The 22,845-nt window shown below is 43.2% G+C and overlaps 1 protein-coding gene across 1 annotated transcript; it reads left to right on the forward strand.

Annotated features, from left to right (window-relative positions):
- Positions 1-1,639: 1,639 nt before the first annotated feature.
- On the forward strand, positions 1,640-22,249 carry SYNM (synemin). The gene is made up of 4 exons (XM_084213959.1): positions 1,640-2,456; positions 7,568-7,692; positions 13,391-13,461; positions 14,967-22,249. Exons 1-4 carry the CDS (start codon positions 1,671-1,673, stop codon positions 18,596-18,598), a joined length of 4,614 nt encoding a protein of 1,537 aa, XP_084070085.1. The 5' UTR covers positions 1,640-1,670; the 3' UTR covers positions 18,599-22,249.
- The last annotated feature ends 596 nt before the right edge of the window (positions 22,250-22,845 follow it).

Below are 22,845 nucleotides of genomic sequence, written 5' to 3' on the forward strand. Positions count from 1 at the left end.
CGCTCCGTGTGGATGTCAGTGTCACTCGGGGTTTTTAGGACAACAGTGACATCAGAGGGAAAAAAAGCCTCGTAAACCACAGGAAGGTAGCTCTTCCCAGAAGCACAGTGGTTTCCCTCATAAAAGAACAGCAGGTGTTAGAGTGTCACCGAGGGACTTGACTTCAACCACAAAGCCAAGAAAACTCGAGTGCCTTTAGTAAATCTCGGCTTCTCAGTGACCTCTGAGGGAGCAAATCTGCCAAGGCTAAATTGGCTGACTTCTAGGCCAAAGCCAACGATTTATCTGTGTTGGTTAGGCTCAAATCCTGGAGGCTTTACTGAGATTAGAAGAAAACTTGCTCAGCAGAGAGCAAAGCAGCAGCCAAAATTTGGCCTTTCTGAGGGCAGGGAGGTGCAGTTCTGTGGGAAGGCTTTGGGAAGGGTGACACAGAGCAGCAAAGGAGTTGCAGCGCCCAGAGCAGGTCAGTGTGGTGACATCTGTGCCCTGATCCCAGCTTTGTGGGGCTTGTGCCAAATTCCAGTCTTTTCCACGCGAGAGCTTTGGTTGGGAGTGGTCCCAAGGGGCAATCACGGAGGTGGGAGCTGTGCTGCCTTGTGTGAAGGAGCAAATCTCTGCAAAACTCCCAGTGCTGCAGCACTGGGTGAAATAGAAATGTGTGTGTGTCAGGGAGGGAGAGAAGAATGCCTGGGGAGATGAGAAAGGCTGAAATGAGTCACTCCTTGTCTTTTTTGTCTAATTTGGTAGATAATACAGGGTGTGATGCTTCACTGCCTCCTCGCTGAGTTCCAGGCAGTCAATGAAAGGATCCAGCTGGATCCAGCCCTTATATGGCGCAAAACGAGGCCGGGAGAAGCGGGCACAGGGACGTGCAGGCTGCAGGCGCCTCGGCCCCGAGGTGAGATGTTCTTCTGCCGGGCAAAGGTTTATGGTTGCGACACGAAATCAAAACTGGAGGTGTTCCACTTAAAAGTAGCGTTATGAAGTGGCATTTGACACTTTATATAAACATAAACCCAGCCACGGTGCAGTAACAGCAGCAGGTGATGGCAAAGAGGGTAAATCCAGAAATTCCTTGGTGGGGAGCAGCGCAGCTGGGGCTGTGCTGGGAGCGCAGGATGAGCCCAACACTGCAGTGCCAGCAGGGAGGAGGAGAATGCCAAGGAAAGGGGATCAGGACAGCAATGCTGGGAACTCCCTAAGCAGGGCTGGGCTCCTGACTAAACAGGGCCTTGTTCTTTAAGCAGGATTTGTCTCCCTGAGCTTGATTTACTTCCCAAGCCTGGCCTTGCTCCCTGAACGGGACTCGGCTCCCTGAGCTCGACTTTGCTTCCGAGCCGGGCTTTGCTCCCTTAGAAGGGCTTTGCTCTCTGAACGAGGCTTTGCTCCCCAAGCGGGACTCGGCTCCTTAAGCGGGGCTCTGCTCCCTGAGGCGGGCCCAGAATCCCGCCCAGGAATTTGGCGAGAGCCGCCAGCAGCCCGGCAGGGGGCGCCGCGGCGCAGCGGGGCCGGGGGCGGGGCCGAGTGTCCAGGGGCGGGGCCGGGCTGAGCGCCGGGGCCGAGGGGCGGGGCCTGTCCCGGTGCCGCGCACACCCCGCAGCTCCCGCCGCAGCCGCGCAGCGCCCGCAGCCTCGGGGCCACCGCGCCCCGACCCCCGTGGCCCGGCAAATATGTGGCGGCGCTGGGAACCGGGATGGGACGAGAAGAGGGAGCTGCAGGAGCTCAACTCCCGCCTGCGGGTCTTCGTGACCCGCGTGCGGGAGCTGGAGGAGGAGAACCGCTTTCTGGCGCGGGAGCTGGCGGAGCTGCGGGAGCAGGAGCTGATCGGGCTCCAGGTGCCCGAGCAGGAGCTGGCCTGGCTGCGGATGCAGCTGGAGGAGCTGAGCCGGGCGAAGCTGGAAGCGGAGCTGGAGCGGGACGGGCTGCGGCGGGAGCTGGAGGAGCTGCGGGCGCTGGGCGCGGAGGTGCTGGGGATGCGGCGGCGCCTGGAGCCCGAGCTGGCCGGGCAGCGGGCACTGCTGGAGAGGCTGCGGGGCGAGTGCGTGGCCCTGGAGGAGCTGCTGCTGGAGCTGCAGGCCGAGCACGGGCACATGGCGGAGCGGCAGCGGCGGGAGGCGGTGGAGATGCGGGAGCTGCGGCTGAACCTGGCCGCCTTGCCGCCCCCCTTGGCCGGGCTGAGCCTGGAGGAGTTGGAGGAGACCTACGAGATGCTGCTCAACCAGAGCTGTCGGGAGACCCTGCTGCGCTACCAGGAGCAGATCCAGGTGCTGCAGGAGCAGGAGGCGCAGCGCAACCGGGAGAACCTGGAGCTGCTGCGGGAGGAGAGCCGGCAGTGCCGGCAGCACCTGGAGGATCTGCACCGCCAGGGCCAGGAGCTGTGCGCGCTGCGGGAGCGGCTGGAGCAGGAGATGCTGGCCCTGCAGGACCGCCACGGCGCCGAGCTGGAGGAGTACCAGGTGGGTGGCACATGGGCCCCGGCGCCGGGACTCTCCTGCTTCCCCTGACGCTCCTGTCACTCGCGTTTTCCCTTCAGTTCTGGTCCATGGCGCGATGTGAGCGACTTTGCCGTCCCTCTTCCTCGCTGTGCTCCGGGAGGTGCTAAAGCCTCTCGGGCTCGGTGTGGTCCAGGGCTTTCCCACCCCGCTTTGCCTTCTGGCAGTGGGATTTCCCCAGGCTGGAGGAGGGGGTGCCCCAGCAGGAGCCTTTCGCTGCTGGGCCCTTCTCTGTGAGGGGCGGCGAGTCCCTCAGAGCCCCCGGGGGTTTGGGGAGCTGGGTGCGAAGGGTGTGACTCAGAAGGGAGACAGTGACCCTGAGGACATCATCCTGGTGACAGGTGCTCCCTTCCCAACCTGCCCTCGGCAAGTGGCCAAGAGCATGGAGCAGGCACACGGCCTTGCCAGGCTCCTGGCAGGGTTGGCAGGAGCGCTTGGGACACGGAGCAAATGAACCGCGGGACACGGGCCTGAGGCTTGAGGGTGGCCTGTCCCCATCACAGAAATCATCTGGAATTTCTTCCTGTTTTACACCCATTCCAGTGTGCCTTCAGCCTCGGGAAAAGCTTGTGGTCCACAGCATAGTTAAGAAAACTTTGTGTAAAGGCGAGAAGATGTTGGAGGCGGATGTTGGAGGTGTCAAACAGGGGTTCCAGCGTGTGCAGCTGAGGGTTTGTTTGCTGTCGGGATGATGTTCGGTGTAATTGCGATCCCCCGTGCGTGGGAGGGGATCAGCTCCTGCCGGAACAGCGGAGTATCCGCTCATCCAGCTCGGAGTGGAGAGCACATATTAGATCATGCAGCCCGTCCATCCATTTCCTGAGGGCAACATTTCTTTTGTTCATTGTTAGACCCTTTATTAACACCCTGCTGGAGCTCGGTGTGTGCCCGAACCCCGTGTTTGCCCAGCTTTGTGCAGATTACGGAGATCTGGGACTGGGACCTGTGGCTGTGTGCATGTCTGGTTTTTGTACTCTGCTGGATTGTTTGGAAGCTGCATAGTTTGCAGATGCTGTGAACTGAGACAGATTAGGTATGTAAGAAGTAATTGGAAAGGCTCTTAACTTTTAAATATTTTTTTTTTCGTTTTTGACAGGACAATTCATTCTGACAGTCACATATGTAAACATTCCCAAAGCTGTAGAAGGTGACATATGTAAATCCCTCATTAATTAAACCTATCCAACAGACAAAACCTGCTGAAAATGTAAAGAAAAAATAAACCTCTCTGTTTTTTCCATTTTATATTTAAAGTTTCTTGGATTTCCAAAACATGACGTTCTTGCTGTCTATATTTTTTTTTTTAGGGGTTTATAATGAGAGTCATCATTGCTCAAACTGAAAACCTCTAAATATGGAGTAAACAGAGCATTTTGTATAGCTTGCTGTCGATGCCACAAGTTTTTCTTCTAAAGCCAGTGAGAATGGCTTTTATTTAACTTTTTCAGCTCAGAGAGGTGTTTGTAGACCTTTTAACCAGATACAGTTATCTCTGCATCTGGTTGTATTTTTAAAGAATTTTCTTTGAAAGAGCAACTGGAGAAACCCATTGTACATGACAGCAATCTATTGCAAAAGTCAAATAATCAAAATCAAAGGATGCCCTCGAATGGTCCTGATGCTATGCTCCAAAATGGATTGACACCAACATGACAGACTTCTCTGGTACTCTCCTGAATGTTTGGCATCTTTAAATTTTACAGGAAAAATAGTTTCAAATCTTAGTAATAAAAGAAGAAGAAAAAAGTGTGTTGAAAATATCTGACCATTTTCACCAGAAATTGAACATTATCTAGATGTATACAACTCTTACTGGTTGAAGTTTGTTCAGCATGGGTTTTAAACTACTCTTTAAAAAGCATCAATTCCATGCTTATTTATTTTAGAGTGTCATGTAGAAATGATGTGTATGTACAGATTAAAGTCAAGTTATTATTGTTCATTGCAGCTGCAATGACAATTAGATTTATTCATATTTTCCATATATCATCCAGTTGCCTTATATGTTCATCTTTGCCTCCTGAACTGCCCTTATCCTCACTGCAGCTTTCAGCAGTGTTAAATAGAAAACAAGTATTTGGAGTTATAATGCAGCTGAACCAGGCAGGCACTAAATCATACACTGGAAAATTTTCACTGGTCCTGAGTGCTAAAGGGAGGAACTCAGTAGATCTCTCCCTTCCATAATTTTAGCTGTGTGCTATGAGAATACTGATGCAAAAACTCCTGGTGGTTTGGAAACCCTGAATTATTTGGATGTAAAACCATCCGTGAGCGGGCCCATCCTGCTGCTCTGAAACAGGCAGATATTTTTCACTGATAAGAGTGGATTTAGGATCAGTTCCTGTGTCGGTGCTGTGAGCTCCAGAGAAGGACAAAACATCTTGTCAAATGCACATTTAATGTCGATATGTCATGTGCCTTTCTCTGTGTAGCAGTTTTGAGCCAGCCAAGTGCAGGGTGGCTCCCCTGCTGAGCCATGAATGAGCTATGGGATCAGTAAATAGTTCCAGATGGAAAGGGCTGGGGCCTGGAGTCCTCTATTCCCTCAGTAGGTACAGCTTGGACAACCCAAGTAAATTCTTTCCCCCCTGCTGCCCTTCTAAAATTTCCCAGTGCTGCCTGGAAGGGAGCACATGAAGGGTGAGAAAACAGTTTCTATTCCTTTACTTAGTCCTAGCAGGACATCACAGGGATTTGGGGGCTGTGATTGATGTGGCTGGGATGCAGATCTTTCCAAGAGAGTCCTGTGTGAAGAAAACATCAGATCTGCCAAGTAGAGGTTACCTTTTGCAAAATGGGTTTGTTGGCTCACAATCTGCTGGACTTTGATGGATTGGTCTCTGTGCTTTTTGGTGTGCTTGGAGACAGGACTTGAGGCCAGTTGTCTTCTGCTTTATGTTTGAGCATCAGTGATGGAGGCCTGGGTGTCTGGCTGTCTGCCACCCAGTCTATAGAGTGTCTGCTCCCGCTGGAATGAATTCCTTTGGAACTCCTGCACAGCTGGCTGGGCTATGTGGCCCCTTATGGTAATCATTAACTCCAGCTCTTGGATCCCCAGTGCTCTCCAGCCCCATGGGCAGTATCCAGGTGGCTTTTCAAACCCAGACTAGAGAACTTGGGGGTGGGGGACTGAAGCTCCTGTGTTGTTGGGTAGGTTTGAACAGCCCCTGTCTTTCAGAGCTCGCCACACTCTGTAGTCCAGTGTAGAAATTTCCTGTATGGATTTTTCTGGGACTGCATTTTAAAGCTCTGCACATGTATAGGCTATTCTGTGTTTAATTGTGGAGGCAAGAAACATCTGAATCATTTAACTTTTGTACCAGAACTCTTAGGGATTGGTTTTCTTCTGCACCTTCTGCTGACTCCTGGTTCTGTTGCACCCTGGTCATTCTTGCTTTTCCTTTTAAAAGCAGAACTTTTACTTTTCTTCCCTTCTCACCTTGGGATTTTCCATTGTGTCTGTGCTGTCCTTGAGCAGGATTGCTCCCTCAGGGCTGCTAAAGGTCTGCCTGGCCATGGGATGGTGCCTCCACTGGGGTCTGCAGGAGGCTGTTGGGGAGTTTCAAATAGGCAGATATGATTTGTCTTCTGCCATGAAAAGGGAATTTAAGTACACTGAAGACTGTTGGCAAGGATTGTCATGTCAAGGGAAAAATCAGTGTAATCCTTTAGCAAGAGCTGCAAAGGCAAATGAAGAAAGAAATTCATGTGTTATATAGAGAACTGTACCCACGTGTATAGGCAAATATAGGCAGCTTCCTTCATAGAGCTTTCTTTTTAGTTTTACTTAAAAAAACCCAAAACTATTAATGCTTGACATGCAAGCACTTCATATTCTTAGTTCTTACTTTTGCCTAGCACATCATGCTGGCATTAACAGCAGAGTCCCCTGCTGTATCTTCATTTTTATGCTTTTGCTCATACTGTGATACTGGAGCACTTGCTGCCTAAAAGTGATATATTTTGAATTTTTTAAAACTAAACCATCAGTGCCTTATTTTCCAGTTTGACTGCAAAGCAGTTTTCAGGTTGAAATCTAAAATACACTGTTGTGAATTCCTGTTTAGTGTTGTACATGTGTATGAGGTTTTGCTCTGTAAATGACATTTCAGAGTTCCTGCATAGTGCAGAGTGGCGTGAACAAAACAGAATTTGGCCTTTGTTGATACTTAATTTCTGTCTTCCCAGCCCCCAGAACAAAGTGCAATCTCTATCATATTTAGCAAGGTTAGATTTGGTATTAATATATATATATATATATATATATATATATATATATATATATATATATATATATATATATAGAAATGACAATTCACCCTTCATGTGAGAGGTAACACGAGTGATTAAAGCAATTTCTACTCTTTTCTTGATTAAAGCACTTTCTACTCTCTTCTTCCTTCTGCCATTTAGTGCAAATATACATAACCTTTTATATTTATTTATGCTGCATAAGGTCATACATTGTTATTGAGATGAAAATGAACAATCTTTTATCCATCTTCTGAGCAGCAGTTAGGACAGAGCTGGGTGGGCCTCAAAGCAGGCATCCAAATACTGTAAAAAAACTTGGAGGAACCACTGGAGGTTCATCTTTTACCTTGTGGGCACTGTGAGTGTCTTCAGATGCTCTAATTCCAAAACTGGTTTGAACCCACACATCTGTGGAACTGAAAATACTGATAAGGTTCTCATGTCAAAGCAATTGCTGAAAGTTCTGATCTCAAGTGTGATTTAACGTGTCTTAAAATGACCAAATGAGTCTCATATAGGTCTTATAAAGAAGTGTTTTTTCCTTGCTATGTGTGCTTGATAACTTTTGCACAGGGCATCTGAATGGGTTCAACTGAAATAATTTAACCAGCTTAGTAAGGAATAAAATGAACTTAGCATAAAACTTGCTTCAGGAACAATTTATTTCAGCTTGTATGTGGGGAGGTCATGGAGCTGATTTCTTCTGGTTTTTGAAGTGATAGAGCATTGATGTATTTTTGTATAAGTTTTTTTTAATGCATTGAAGTTTACAGAATTTTATGTTCTTTCAAAACTAAAAATAATTTATTTCTGTTCAGAGAATAATTGATGCCCTGGAAGAAGAGAAGCAGTTCCTGACCATGTCAATCACAGATTACCTGAGGGACTACCAAGAACTCCTGCAGGTGAAAGCAGGCCTCATCCTTGAAATTGAAACCTACAGGTAAGATTTGTGGTCATACTCTATTGTCTAGACAGAGGATAATTTAAATCCCTTTTTATAGATGTGGAAGCCCCATTCATCCTCTTTCCAGCATTTAAAATATAAACAGTGACTTTGGGAGTCTCAAGGCTCTACAGCCAATATAATTCATAGGAATCCTATTAACTTGGTACAAATATTGTGGTATGTAAGAAACCTTCTTAGTCCTGGTTGAGTGGATATCAGATTGATGGGGAGTTTTGGGGCAATATTTGGTTACAAGCTGAGGAGACAATATCCCTAAATTGCAAGCAATAAAACTTGAAGTTATGTAGTTGCCATCAACTTACATGGCACATTTCATTGTTTAAATAGGTTGGTTGGTGACCACCTGCAGCACTGATGTAAGCAGTGAGTTCCCCATCCTTGTTGCAGTTGTAGGATAGTGGGAAGATAACATAAAAGTCTGTTTGATTAAGTCCTGGCTTTCTCCATCCTTGATTTGTTATGAAAACATGTTTAGGTCAAGTGTGAGATAAGAACAAACAATATCTCTGCTAATAAATCTTCAGGACTGTAATTTTCTATAGCCACTAAGTAGTTGTGGGGTTGAAAACCCAATAATCATGATGTACATGGCACAAAACTGATTTGGAATGAAAAAAATCCTAAATAATCCAAAACTGATGAACTGAAGGGAGACCCTTCCTTCTTGTAAAGATGTTGTGTTTTTTCTACAAGTAGCACCATATTTTCAACAAATTTCATTGAGATACTGATCTTCAAATACAGAGAGGTGTGCAATTATTATTGAGCAAAGGAATAATTTGTGAAAATTTAATGTCAGGCTACTTCTGTATTTTTTTTAAGGAGACTGCCTCTGTCATTACACTGGGTGCATTATTAGTATTCAACCTGTGTAAATAGATGGGGTATTTCCAGTTAAATATAATACATGCTTCTGTGTTCTAAAGCATTAATGCTGTGTCCTGAGTGTGAACCAGCAAGTCTGGATAAAGATAGCACCAGCTGAGTTATGGGTGAGGTGTGTAGACTGTCAATCCACTGATGCATTTGAAATTTAATTTCAGTTGCATAACTGAAAATAGGGAAACTTGAAATAACTTCTGAGGAGCTTGATAAGGAGAAGTGAGCAGAGAATGTCTTCATGAAAGAGCACCAACAGTCTGTTCAAGGTGCCTTGTCTGCAAGGAGGCACAGACCAAGGCTGGTTTCTGGATGAGATAAAATCACAGGCAGTGGGGGACAAGTAATCTGCAGTCAGCTGATAAGCAACGGTGTGTTGCTTGATGTTTGTTGGTGGAATGGGATCCCTGTGATCCTTGGAAAGCCAGTAGTGTCTGGAGTATTACTGTGGAAGTGGTAGCCAGTTGTGATCCTTATCTGTGTGTGTTAATTCTGTTAACTTTGCTAAAAAACATGATTCTTCTGAATTTAATCCCAGCTCTGTTGTTGACTTTCACTGCTGTCGTTAAACTTTCTCCCTTGGTTTATTCATCTGCAAAACAGGATTAGCACTGTCACAATAACAGAATTATCAGAGTTGTTTTGATGATTAGTATTCATCCAGAACTAGGAATGATAATGCCCAGATATTCATTTGTTTGAAAACCTTGTAAGCCCATGAAATTCTGGAATTTCTCCAGAGTTGTGTCACTGATTATCTGAGCATTATTGGTTTGTCTAAGGATTCCGTGCCCTGGTTAATGAAAGGAGAACAATTCAGCATCACCTGCAGTGTGTTTGTTGTCCAGTTAAGAAGCTCCTTAATCCGTAGGGTTTCTTCATCTGATGGATGTGAATGCAGCTTGGGTCACTGATGGCCTTGGCAAGGCAGCTGTCAGTGGAAAAATGAGCATCTGCCCACTGAAGATGAGAACAAGAGAATGGGTCTTGCTACAGATAAAAAACATGCAAATGCCAGCAAACAAACTTCTTTTAAAATATCAGAAGCTGAAAAGCTCTTGTTTTGTGGTTTTACAGTTTGTGAGTTTTACCTATTCCTCTTCTCTTCTTTTTCTCCCTTTATTCAAGAAAATAGTTCCTTCCTTCTTGTGTGTCTCTGTCAGCCCTGCTGTGGGAGGGGACCCAGTCCATAAAGTCAAGTAGGAGAATTCTGGACAGCTCACTCACGTGCTTTTTCAAATCCTGTTCCTCTCCCAGGTCTTTTTACCTGTGGAAAAAAGGGCATGTGAGCACAGCTTCAGTTGGTTTTCACAGAGGATGCTAGCATATACCCTGGCTTGTGCATACTGGAAACAAAAGGCACCTATTCACACTCAGTCCAGCATCCTGACCTTTCCATGGAGAGCTTCCCACCGAGGCCCTGGCATTTCCTTTCCTCCTGGCCCTATAGGTTAAGGGCGTGGTAGCTGGTCTTGGAGCCTTCTTTTTGCCTCCCACCTTGTGTTTTTTCTTTGTTTCACAACCCCTTCAGTTCTGTCACAAGGTCAGTTCTTTCCATTAGTCACCATTGCTCCTGGAGTGGGAAGAAGGATCACTGTTGCAAGGAACACCCTTCCTTAAGGTCCAAGTCTATTTCCTCTCTGACTCTGCTCACCCTTCCTGCTCTGGGAGCTGAGATTCACTCAGGAAGAGAAATACGTGGCTTTGTGGACTTACACCTCATGGGAATATTCATTCCTAAACCCTTTTCTCACTGTTGAAGTAAATATTTATTAAGTGTCTCACAGTTTTGTTCTGTGTCCTTGGAACCCTTCAAAACCACTGCTACTTAACTATGCTTAGGTTTTATTTCCAGAGAGAAGTGGTGAATTAGTCACCCTGTAAAACTCTTGATTTTAAAAGGAGATAGAAAACCTGCCTAGAATCTGAATTGCTCTCAGGCCTTTCTCCTTAGCTAGCAGGAACTTCTCTTCACATAGCAGAGGCTGCCCAGAGTCTGTACCAATAGGTTCAGGACCTATTCTGTCCTCTCTAAAATATGTTGTTGAGGGGTAAAATCTCTCACTTTGAAATTCCAGCGTCGTACAAGTGTTCTGTTCAGGTTACCACCCTGCATTCTGAAGCACCAAAGGCTACACAACTGCTTTTCTTTTTTATTTCCATGGTCATTCCATGTCTCTTGGGACACACTTGCCAGGTGGACTTTGACTTGTGCTCCTCAATCAACACTTCTGAGCCTTTTCATGTCTTCCTCTCACAGAATCATCACCACCATGAAGCTCCTCTGAGCTACTCACCACAGCTTTTAAAGCCAGTCTCATTACTTCCCCTTCATAACTTGTACCATCCAAAAGGTTCCACTCCTGTATGGGTTTTATTTTGAGAACACACTGAGTTTTCAACACCTGGGGAGTTTAACATGCAGTTACCTGCTGTTCTTCACACTCCTCATCCTCCCATCCTGGGAGGATGGAAAAAGGATGTGGAATGGCTTTGACCCCCTTTCTGGAGAGGTGGGATTTTTTGTAACTCCTTAGCAAATACCCAGGATAGAGAGGATGAGTTTTTTTGGCTTGCTGGCCAACTGCCCCATCTGAGATTTTGGGTTTCTATAGTTGAGATGAAGTCATTACTGTCCTGAATGCCCATAATAAAATTTGCACTACATCCTTTTGCTCTTTCTCCCCACCCCAACCACTTTATCTCCTCCTCCTGCTCTCATGGACTGTTTTTTTCTGCTGTCATCCAGCACAGGCTGATGAGCATGTCCCTGCTAACTTTAGATAAATGACAATAATAATGAGATGAGCTAACAGTGCAGTTGGATTATTTTCTGGTAACACTTAATTTAAGTGTTAACAAAATGGGAGTCTATGTCATTTGGGACCTGATTTCCAGGAAGTAGCTGACATGGTTATTTTTTTGGAAGAGTGCTGCTTGGGGCAATATTTTTTTTTACTATTACTATGAGTGCTTAAAAGTAATAGTAAAAAAAAAGTTAAAAAAAAAGAAGTAAACCAGTTGAAATTAATTCTTTGGGCAGTTTAAGTTTAAAAGTAGACCTTACTACCAAGAGGCTATTATTAGGAAAGGATGCAGAGGAATAGAGGAGCAAAATGACTTGCATAAACTCAAGCTACGCTCAAGCTGAGCAGCACAAGCTGAGTTTGCTGGCTCAGTACAGTACACTGCCCTTTCTCATGCCAGTTTAGTAAGCCAAGCTCAGTTTAACATTTTCTTGGGTTTCTGATAAGCGTGAGGTCATACATAGTGCCCAGTAAAATTCTGATTCTCTGTCCAGTTTTCCAGAGGTTTCAGGAAGCTTTGCCTTTCGCTTTCAGTAGTAACACTTCAGTTCCAGCTTTTCTGTGGGCTGCTGCCCTTTGCCATATACAGTTACCTCCTGGAACTTATTTTTAGTGACTTCATAGGTTGCTGCAGCAACTGAACAACTGTTGTTTTAACAGCAGCCAGAAATCCTTAGTCAAACTCCCCACATTCCTGCTTTCCTTCGTCATGGTTAACGCTTTCACTGCCGGCTCCTGGATGTGTTTCTGCAGCGTCACCACCAGCTTCTCTGGCAGGTCTGTCAGAGCAATTTGTTTGGCACTCACTGGCTTCATCAGATCAGATGTTTGGTCTTGGGAGCATTACATGTGTTGAAGGGATCTAATTCCCATGAAGCTTCTCTCAGCATGGAGAAAGATAGATTGCTTGTACTGTGGGTTTTTTCAACTCACAAAATAGAAGGAAAGATGCCCATCTGAGCCTGTTTTATGTAGTTCTAACCTGGCTTTTCTTGTGGATCTAGACAAATCCATCAAGGCTAAGAAAACCTTGCTAATTATATTTTGCTAGTGCCAAAGTAACCAGTCATGGGAAGTGTGAAGTAAACAGGTGATGCTTAAAACACCTGCTTTGTTAGTTTTGACAGAAATGTCCAGCAGAGGTGTTTGTACCCCAATCCTAAGTGGCTTTCAGCTCCTGCCCTGGGGAGTCAGAAGCCTTGGCTATCAAAGTCCTCCAGCCTTACACTTGCCAGCTTTGATGTTGCAGCTGTCTTATCAGTGCAGAACATCTGGCAATCCCAAACCCAGAAATGCTCTAACTGGCTGGTAGGAGCAGCATAAACCCACCCAAGCTACTGTGCTGATTGCAACATTGCCTTGCACAGGGAATGACCCTGATGTAGCATTTCCAGGCTGCTGCCCCAGCACTTCCTGGAAATGTGGGAGCTGTTGGAGTGTCACTGCCAAAAGAGACAGGGACAGACAGAGAGGGCATTGAAGGAAACCAAACAGTTTTTGACACAGAGAATTTCCCTACTCCTTTTTTGTGAAATGTGTTGTGCTGATTTCCAAGGGATTAGGAACTAAGAATAGTTAATTTAACACTGTAAATTGTTTCCTTCAGCACTGTGTTTGATAGCAGAAGTTATACTTTCCTTTATTTTTCATTTCAAAATGATGGAACTTGCAAATCCTCTTGTAATAGTTCCCTCATATCACACTTCAACACCACCTTTACTACTCTTTTACAAACAGGAATGTTGCTGTCATTTTTTTTTTTTTTTCATTTTTGCATTTTCTTTGTAAAACATCTTGGCCAGAGAAACTGTGGCTGCCCCATCCCTGGAAGTGTTTCAGGCCAGGTTGGATGGGACTTGGAGCAACTTGGAATAGTGGAATGTGGCAGCTACAGGATAATTGTTTCAATTTCTAAGACTTCTAAATGTAAAATATTATGCTTATTGTTCCCAGTATTTTAATGAAATGCCCTTTGTGTTTTGCAGAGCTTTGTTAGAAGGGGAGAGCAAGCCATGGATTATATGGAGAGAAGAGTATGCAGGGAAACTGCCTCAAGGTAAAATATGAATATTTTAAAATTAATTTTGAATTAAATTAAATACAACTGGAAATTATTATGTTATACTATTCCTGATGTATACTTTTATGGGTGTATTGCAAAGTGACTTTTGAATTAGTTTTGAGTGTTAATATTTTAAATCAACATATTGCTCTTCTATGTGAGTTACTTTATAAAATCATGGCTTGAGTGGAGAATGTAGGGAGTGATGTTTTGTAGCTCTAAAGAACTTTTGGATGCCCATAGGTCATAAGAGAGTTCTGAAGTATAAAGCAAGAGGTGTTTAACAGAAATGTAGTTAAAAATATGGATTTCATCATCCTGAGGCATTGTGAGTGTTAAAAGGTTCACGTGGGTTTAAAGAGATATTTTTGCAGAGTAATGAAAGACAAATCAAAGACTTACTAAACATAAAGATACCATTTCTATCTTAGGAGCTGCAAATCTCTGGAGGCTGTGAGAGTATACAAGGGAAGTATCACTGTTTACTTGCCCTGTTCTATACTCTTCCCTGTGTATCTACTCTTAGTCCCTGCAAACAGGATTTTAGATAAGATGGACCTTCACTGTGACTGCTGTGGCCATTGCAATAAATAACAGAATTAATCTGGATAGTACTAATGAGTTTAACAATGTGGGGTCATTACTGTAGTCCCAGAAGACATTTGAAGGCTGTGTGTGTAGCAGGAAATCCAAGAGACTGAAATGCTCACAGAGATCTGCTTGTGCTGTTAAATTGTGAGGACTGTGCCTGCATCTGGACAGCACAGTTTGGATCTGGACTAGCCAGTTCTTCTCCAGACAATGCTCAGCATATTCACAGAATAGGGAAGGAATTACAGAAATAATACAGGAGACACTACCAAAAGTCAGAGGAGGTGTGGTAGCTTTTTAGGAGTGAGAGATGTGAGTGGTGCAGTACTGGTTGGTCTTAACTGTCAGATATTCCTGGAACATTGTATTAATTTCTATAGATAGAGCTTAAAAGGTTCTTTGTTTCTCTCCCTTGTTGTGCTTTACTGTGTAGCTATGAAGGGTTGTATTTGTGTTTACAGTTTCTAGTATGTGGTGGCAGGTGTGCCATTAAATGTCAATAGGAACTAAGAAATGTCAGGCCACTTAGGCTAATGAAGCAAAAAACCCAGCCGGTGATATTAACATCCATTATTTAATAAGAAGTTGTAAATGAACATCGATATAAATACAAAAAGTGTAATTCCTCAATAAATGCCACATTACCCAGTAGTGCACAACAGGTAAAATTAGCAAGATCTTGCAACTTGAGAAAAAGCTTTGCTGTCAGCTTTAATGTAATTTATGCATAGACTTAATTAACAGGCAAAACCTACAGGAATGCCTTTACAAAGCTCCACTGAAAATGAAGACATGATTTCTTTCCAAAAAAAATAATGTGTGTTTTCTTAGTTCATGCCCTCTTATTTGATGATATTTTAGATACAAACCATTATTTTAATGCTTGGTCACCTGTGCTCTCTTTGCAGATATTATAAACACTTCCTATAACTACACTGATATTTACTCTACTTATCAAGAAAGTAATAGAAGTAAAGCTTCACCAGCTCCCAGGATCACTGACACGAGGCACAGAATGCCAGTGACAAATATGAGCAGCTCTGCACATTACTCAGCCCACTCCACACAGGCTGGATCACACACCACAACAGGGGGAAGAACTTTTGGAAGGGACCTGCTTGGTTCAACATACCGCCCTTCAACGACTGTCACAAAGGATGAGAGGATTGTAACAGACCACAAAGAACTAAGAACATTTACTCCAGACTACAGTAGCTGGAGAAGCACTGAAATGCAGCAAAAGAGGATTCCAGAAAGGAAGAAAACAGAAGTTACAACTTCATCCACAGTATCTTTTTCGAAAGAATCAGCACATGCTGAAAGATCAGACAAGGACCACAAGCCTGATGCTGAAAGAGGTAAACCAGGCTTCACTAGATTTCCAGCTTATGAGCTGATTACCAATGCAAAACCATCTAAATATGAAGAAACTATAATTGAAACTCGGACCACACTAAAAGACAAAAGAGGAGGCAGCAAACCAACCGATGAGAAGCCATCTCTGCTGAAAGAAAAAGATAAGCTGGAGAAACAAACAAAGGATGAGAAAAAGAAAACTGATGAGAAATCTTTTATAGAAGAAACTGTTGATTTTGGGAGGAAGACTGAGCAGAAGAAATATATCCATGAGGAAGTTAGCCAGAAGGTAACAGGGAGTGATATTTCTGCTGCAAGAACTCTGAAAAGTGAAGCAACCAAAAAAGATGTAACTGTGACCTCGGAATCAAGAAGCAAAGATGTCATTGAGGTACCAATCAGTATTGAAAGGCCTGTTCCTGACAAAGAGCCTCAGAGAAATAAAGAAATAAGGGTACAAGGTGTTAAAACTTCCATAGGAAGAGAAACAGATGAACATGTAACTCAGTCTGCTGAAACTCGCCAAGTGAGGATTTCAGAAGCAGAGTCCAGTCTGGAAAGTCAAGAGCAAATTAGGGATGAGAGCCATAAAATGGGAGCTCTGCCAACTGAAAGCATAGCAGAGAATATTGTTGCTGACATTCTTAAAAGTTTCACACAGTCTTCTAGTTCACAGATGTCAACAGACACCAAAGTGACCTATTTTGATAAGAAAGAACAAGAAGATGAAGGGAAAATAAAGACTGAGTTCACAGTGCAGTCTCAAGTTCAAGAAAACATAGCTATTTCTGATGAAGGTGACTTAGGACATCTATCAAACCAAGATGTTAGAAAAGTGATTCGAGAGGGAGTTGAGGGAACTCCTTCCAAAGAGGAGATAGAAGATATTGTCCATCATGGCCTGAAAGGAAGCGAGAGCGGAAAGAACGTGTCTGTGAATGTGGAGATCGTAGAGGAGCCACTGGATTACACCACTGATGAAAGGACTGATTTTTCAACACCTTTCCAAGTAGAAGAAGTGGAGGATTCATTCCCTGAGAGGGAGAGGCGTTATGGTGAGGAGGAACAAAACGTCACCTTCACGTATGAAGATGTCAAAAAGAAGAAACCGCGCCACGAGAGCTTCACTCACGTGGAAGAAGTAACCGAGGAAGATGACTCACCTATTGAACAGAAATATTTTGTATCTGTTCCTGATGAGCATCCTATTATTAATGAAAAAGATGATGACTCAGTGTATGGACAAATTCATATTGAAGAAGAATCAACTATTAAATATTCTTGGCAAGATGAATTTTTGCAAGGCACACAAAGTAAGAGAGAGGACGGTGCGAGGTCTCCAGAAGAAACCTATAAAGTGGTGGGAGAGGAAGCAAGTGCCCATATTTTAAAAGAGCATCCTGAAGGTGAAAGATCCCATGTTGAATCCATTGTTATTGAAAAAGAAATTAAAATTCCCCATGAATTTCAGACTTCAATAAAAGGGCTTTTATCCAAGGAAACGAAGGACCCTAAACATCAGTTGAAGGAAGCTTTAGAGCAATTGGAGGGCAGTCTCCCAGAAAGTGTGAAAGAGGAGCTCTCTGCATTAACAAAAGACAACAAAGTGGATGCTAGTAACTTGGCATTTGATATCAAAAAAGTTGATCAGAAGGAGGAGGGAGGCTCAGTCACCATTGTCGCTGAAGTCAATCTGTCCCAGACCCTTAATACTGATGAATTTGATGTAAATCAGCTTGGTGAAGTAATCACAAGCGAGAAGGAGAAGGCAACAATACACTCCCTGAAGAAAGAGAGCTCGGATAGGAGCAGTGTAGAAGTTTCTTCCCACAGTGACAAATACACTCCTTTTGCTGACCAAGAGATCTACAGCTCCTCCACGACCAGGCGGAGTGGTGGCAGTGGCTATCACACCACCGAAAGGGTTGTGTATGACGGTTCGGTTTTGGAAGCTGCAGATTATGGAGAGGCCTCTCACTCATCACACTCAGCTGGTGAGACCAAATCCCAGAGGCATGTCAGGGTTGGCCCAGCAGAAGTCCAGAGGTTTGAGCAGGTCCTGTATGAAGGGCCTGGTTCTGAAACGCTGGAGCTCAGTGCTGCAGAAGATCTTGTTCAGAGAGAGGGGCTGTCAGAATTCAGCCAGTCTGTGAAGCACTTTAAACTGGGCCCCAAGGAAATCCAAACCACGGAACAAGTAATTTTTACAGGCCCCATTACTACAGTTGTAGAAGAGATGGATTCTGGAAGTCTTTCTCAGAAGGTCTCAACAGATTTCAGCAGGACCACAAGACGTGTCACAGTAGGATCAAGGCAAGTGACTGAAGACGTCTCTTTTGAGGGGTCGGGTTCAGACTCTCTGGCACTCAATAGCTCAGATGGCTTTTCTCAGGCTGAAGGGGCTGTGGATGTCAGCAGGTCAATGAGGCACTTCAGGCTGGGCCCAAAAGAGGTTCACACTGAGCATGTTATCTTTGAAGGACCCATCTCTGGTAAAGTGGAGGTCAGCAGCACAAGGGACTTCTCACAGGCAGAAAGTTCAGTCAGACAAATCCAGATGGGTCCCCAGGGATTTATGACAGCTGAAGAGATCATCTACCAGGGGCCTGCCTCTGAGCACACAGAAATCACTGAACTGGAAGACCAGACCCTTTCAGGAGGCTCAAGAGCCTTCAGGCACGTTAAAATAAGTCCTGCAGGAACTCATGCTGAGGAAATCATCTTCTCAGGACCCATTGCTGGAGTGGTGGAAGATCTTTCACAAATAGCAGATGAGAGCAGCAGCTCTGTAAAGCATATTAAAGTAGGCTCCAGGGAAACAGCTTACACTTTCCAAATGGATGTTTCCAATCTGGGTGGAAAATCTGCAGTGAAGAGTGGAGAACAGCAAGGGGCAACGCTGGTGTCCAGCAAGCGAGAGCCTTCTGCTGGTCAGCCACAGGTCATCGTTGAAAGCAACCAGCTTGCAGGAAATGAAAGCACAAGAAGTGGCTACGTTCTCTCCAGTTTTTCCCAAGATCAGGGTGAAAAGGTGGTGGAATCATTTTTTGATCAAACTGTGCAGTTGCAAAGAACGGTCGGCCAAAGGTCGGATACTTCTGAAGAGAAGAAAGTCGCTTTTGTCTACCTGGACCATGAGGAGGAAGATGATGAGGATAATGATAATGATGGGCAGTGGTTCTGAAAGGACTCTCTGATGAAGCCTACATAGCAGTTTGTTTATACGTATTTTATATTATCCTTTTTTTTTAAGAGAAAAAAAGGGATGGGGAAACACTCAGACTATTTAGATCATTAATGCTGGACTGAGAAGTATTGAATTTAAGCCTCTGTTCAGCACATTTTATTTTATCGGAAATTTTATTTTTGGGAGAGATCATGCTATTAATATTTTTCCTCAGAGTTCTGTGTCTAATATTTTCAGATTTTTCCACCCATAGAAACAGGAATTTGCTACTGGGGAATTCAAAGGATTCTATTTTTTTGTTTGTTTTATAGCACATCAACTATTAAATGTGTGCTTGAATAGGACTTTTCAAATTATTTTTTTTCTTAATACTGTATTGTACTTGGTTACTACAATATTACTATGCAATTCTATTGAATCTCAAGCTACTCACCACAAATTTAAGAGAAATGAGACTAATGAGTGGTAGTAGCTGATTTTCAGTTCCATTTCTGTGTGCTTATATGCAATACCTAATGCATACATTTTAAGAGACAGTTATTACAGCTATAAAATTAAATATGATCCTGTAGGATCAAACTAAGCATAGCAAGAATTGACAAAAGTGACATTATTTGTATAGCTTGAATGCAGTGCAAAGAAGAAAGAGTTAATGCTGAGGTAAGAATTTGTCACAGTATTTCAGATGAAAAATAGTGAATTTTATGGTTAGACAGTAGTATATTTAATAGCTCTAAAATGAAAACAAATTTAAAAACTAGACTGGATAGTGTTCCCACTGAGGTAAGGAGAACTCCTTACAGATTCAGTGGCTGTGTACATTAGTAACCTCAACTTACTTTGCAGTTTATGGGTTACCTGACAGTAGGTATTGCTAAAGGCAAGTGTGAAGAGTCAAACATGATTACATAGTGCCTAATTTCCTAACACAGTGAAATTAGCTATATGTGTCCTGTTAGAAGGAAACTTTTACAAATGACATTGATGACACTTATGATCATTGTGTGTCAGCTCATTCCCAGATAATCCTTTGTTTACAAACAAGATGTCCTTTTCAATCACTCCCCCTGCAAACCCAACCTGAGATTTGAATTTTTCTCCTTTTTTTTTTTTTTCCTTTGAATGTAACATGTGCCTCAGGCCAAAGTTGCCTTCTACTTAAATCGTTTGCAAATAAGCTAATTTCACTTGGATTGCACATTGGTTGAATGAAGGACATAATTTCACTTTATAATTCAGTGACTTTATAAGTTCAGCTTGGAAGCCAGCACAGCACCACTGGCTGGCCTGACCTGGGCGGTGCTGGCAGTAACAAAAATAGCAGCCAAAATATTGTCACTGGTGTAAGAAATACCATGCTGGACACGCATGGAAGTAACAAACAGAGGTGAGAAGCTGCTATTTCTGCACACACACACTCACAGACACAAGCACACACTCACTCACTGTGCCCACCTCTGCAGAGCAGACACACACCTGGCTCGGGGTGGCTGAGCAGCGCCAGCCCGGCCAGCGCTGACTCCCAGATTTTATTCCTGTGGTTATGTAAGCCTAGTTTTGTGTGTGCTGATCCATCTTAGATTCCAGTTAGACTATCTTAGTCTGGCATGACTAGTCACTTTTCAGATTCCTTACTATTAACAGAAGTAGATTTCTCAAAGCTGACTGCTGCTTTATACTATGAATGTAAATGCAAAGCTGAGAAGCTCTGTGCTGACTGACATATCCTGCTCCCTCAGATATAGGGACAGTTTAATCCATGTGTGCCTTAGTTTTACTAAGTTTGAAACTGTACAAACCTATTAATGTTCCAAAGATTAACTCATGAGGTTTGTCTGCGCTGCAAAATTTTCTGAATGTTTTCCTCATTTTGTCTGGAATCATTTGTTGACATTGGAAGTTCCACCAACAGCTGGAAAATGAATAGGAAACTGAGTTGTGTAGAAGCACTAAAGGCATGTAATCTAAGCTTATTTATACTGTTCACTGTGTAATAGATAATATTTTTTTTCAAAATTATTCCTATATGCTCAGAAAAGAGCTTGTGCTTCCATTTATAAATAGGATGTTAATTATTGTAATACTTCTAATCTCATCCTATACTTTTGTTTCCTTAGCTGACTGTATGATTTTAAAGGTGGCAACATCTCTGTGTTTAATAATCATGTATAAGCCAGAATTTTCCAGCTAGATGCTATACTGTCAGTAATCAGATTCTGTACTTCAAGTATCAAATAACTGCATGAAGAAAGAAGTCAGGTCTGTAGTAAGCAACAGAGGTAAAAATAATGAGGTAAGTTTTCTTGGAATTTTATTCAAGACTTACCATTCTCTGTAAAGCAGACACAAGAATATCTGCAGAAAATATATTTAGTAACCAACAAGAAGCTACTTACAATGCCAAGCCCATTTACTGATACATTGTGGAATCTCTCACAGATTCAGGTGCTCCTTAGGAACAGTGATACCAAAACTGTTCTGTTTATCTTCACCTGCTGAAAGGATTATAAGGTAAGGTGAGGGAATAAACTAGTGAGGAGCAAGTGACTCATAAAATGTAGGTGCCCTTAGCATTGAAGGATTAAAAAAAATTAAAAATCAGTGTTGCTTCCACTGAGGCAACAACAGCTCTTCAGAAATTCCTTTGCACATCACTGTCAGATGCAGTAGGTTATGCCAAGATACATTTCTGTTTTGATAGTCTGGAGGAAAAATTTGTTCAGTGAACTTTATTTTTATTTAAGAGCAGGATTTTAATCAATTATTGGGAAGCTGGGTTATTGTAGAGTGCTGGAAATGTGCATTAGCATGACTTTAAAAAGATTTAAACATTTTAGGCACTGTTTCTTTGCATGAAGAAAGGCTGTGAAAACAAAGTTGCCTCACATATAAAAATCCAAGTTTTAAAAAGGCTTTAATATAAGCAACCCATTTTCCACTTAGTTCTTATTAACCTGAGACATTTAGACATAATGGTAACTTTTGGATAATTCTACCTTCAGACAACAGAGTGTATTTAGGTGGACAGTCATATCCAGCACGCCTGGTGGCTGCATGTGCAGAACTGGGGCTGTAGGTCCATGAATTACTAATGAGAGCAAACATAACCTACTCCCTGGTGTACTAACTCACCCAAGGTGATCACCTTCTGCATAAGAATGATATCCTGTGGCTGAGCAGATTGGTGACACACCCTCAGTCAGCATGCACTTCTGAAGCTTACTCAGCTTACTCATATTACGCTTTTTATTAAATAGAAATAAAAACTTTACCGCTGAGTTTGGACTAAACAAAACGCTTTTCAAATATAATTAGTATTTTGGGGAGGGTAAAAACTGTGTATTTCTATGCTGATATAGATCAGAAGTGGGGCACTGTTTTTTCAAATGTGTAAACCACTGGTCTAGGAAGCAAATAGAGCATAGAAGATAAAGAAGGATGTGTGAGATAGCGAGAGCTCTGTGCTGCTGATGTTTGTGAACAGCAGGTGTTTCAAAAGACGGTCAGAATGTTGAACCTGGGTTTGTTGATGTCAGCTGTGTGAAACTTTGCAGGCAGCTTGTGTTCTGGTCATTTGCAATGAAACTGCGTTTTTTGTGGTGGTATAAGCTTTGTGATTTTACACTTTTTCACTCTTGAGTATTAAACAATGAAAATCAATGCAGACGTTTCTCTTTCTTCCTGTCTGATGTTCTTAAGGCTGCACTGTCCAAATGTCTGTAAATACCTTGCTCTCAGGCTGGGCTCATTTTGGTTCCAAGAATGAACCTAATTTTTCATTCCAGCAAAGATTTGCCTCTTCAGGCTGATAATAGAAATGATGGCAGAGCGTGGCATATTCCTTATTCCAACCGTACACAGCACGTGGGGACCAGCAGTGCTTGTGGAGTGCCACAGGTAGTGGGAGAGGCAGAGTATAAAGCAACACAGAAAGTGGAATTCCCTGAGATTTCAGCATCATAATTGTCCTTGGAGCCTGGCACTTGACCAAGGTATGTCTTAACTTTTACCCTTTTCTAGTAAAGAAAACTGTTTTACACCCATTTAAATCTTTAATGGAAAATAATTTTATATATAATATACACACACACATATATATTTAAATGGTACCCCTCAGTGTACTGTAAACTCCCTTTTTCACTTTAACCATGCAATTGATTTGTAATGAAAATATCACTCATACCTTTAACCCAGCTTTCTCTTAATTGAAGAAATGGGTCAGAATGAGAGTTTATGTGAAAGAG

Source organism: Fringilla coelebs, assembly GCF_963513975.1.
Source record: "Fringilla coelebs genome assembly, chromosome: 12".
Classification (NCBI taxonomy): Eukaryota; Metazoa; Chordata; class Aves; order Passeriformes; family Fringillidae; genus Fringilla; species Fringilla coelebs.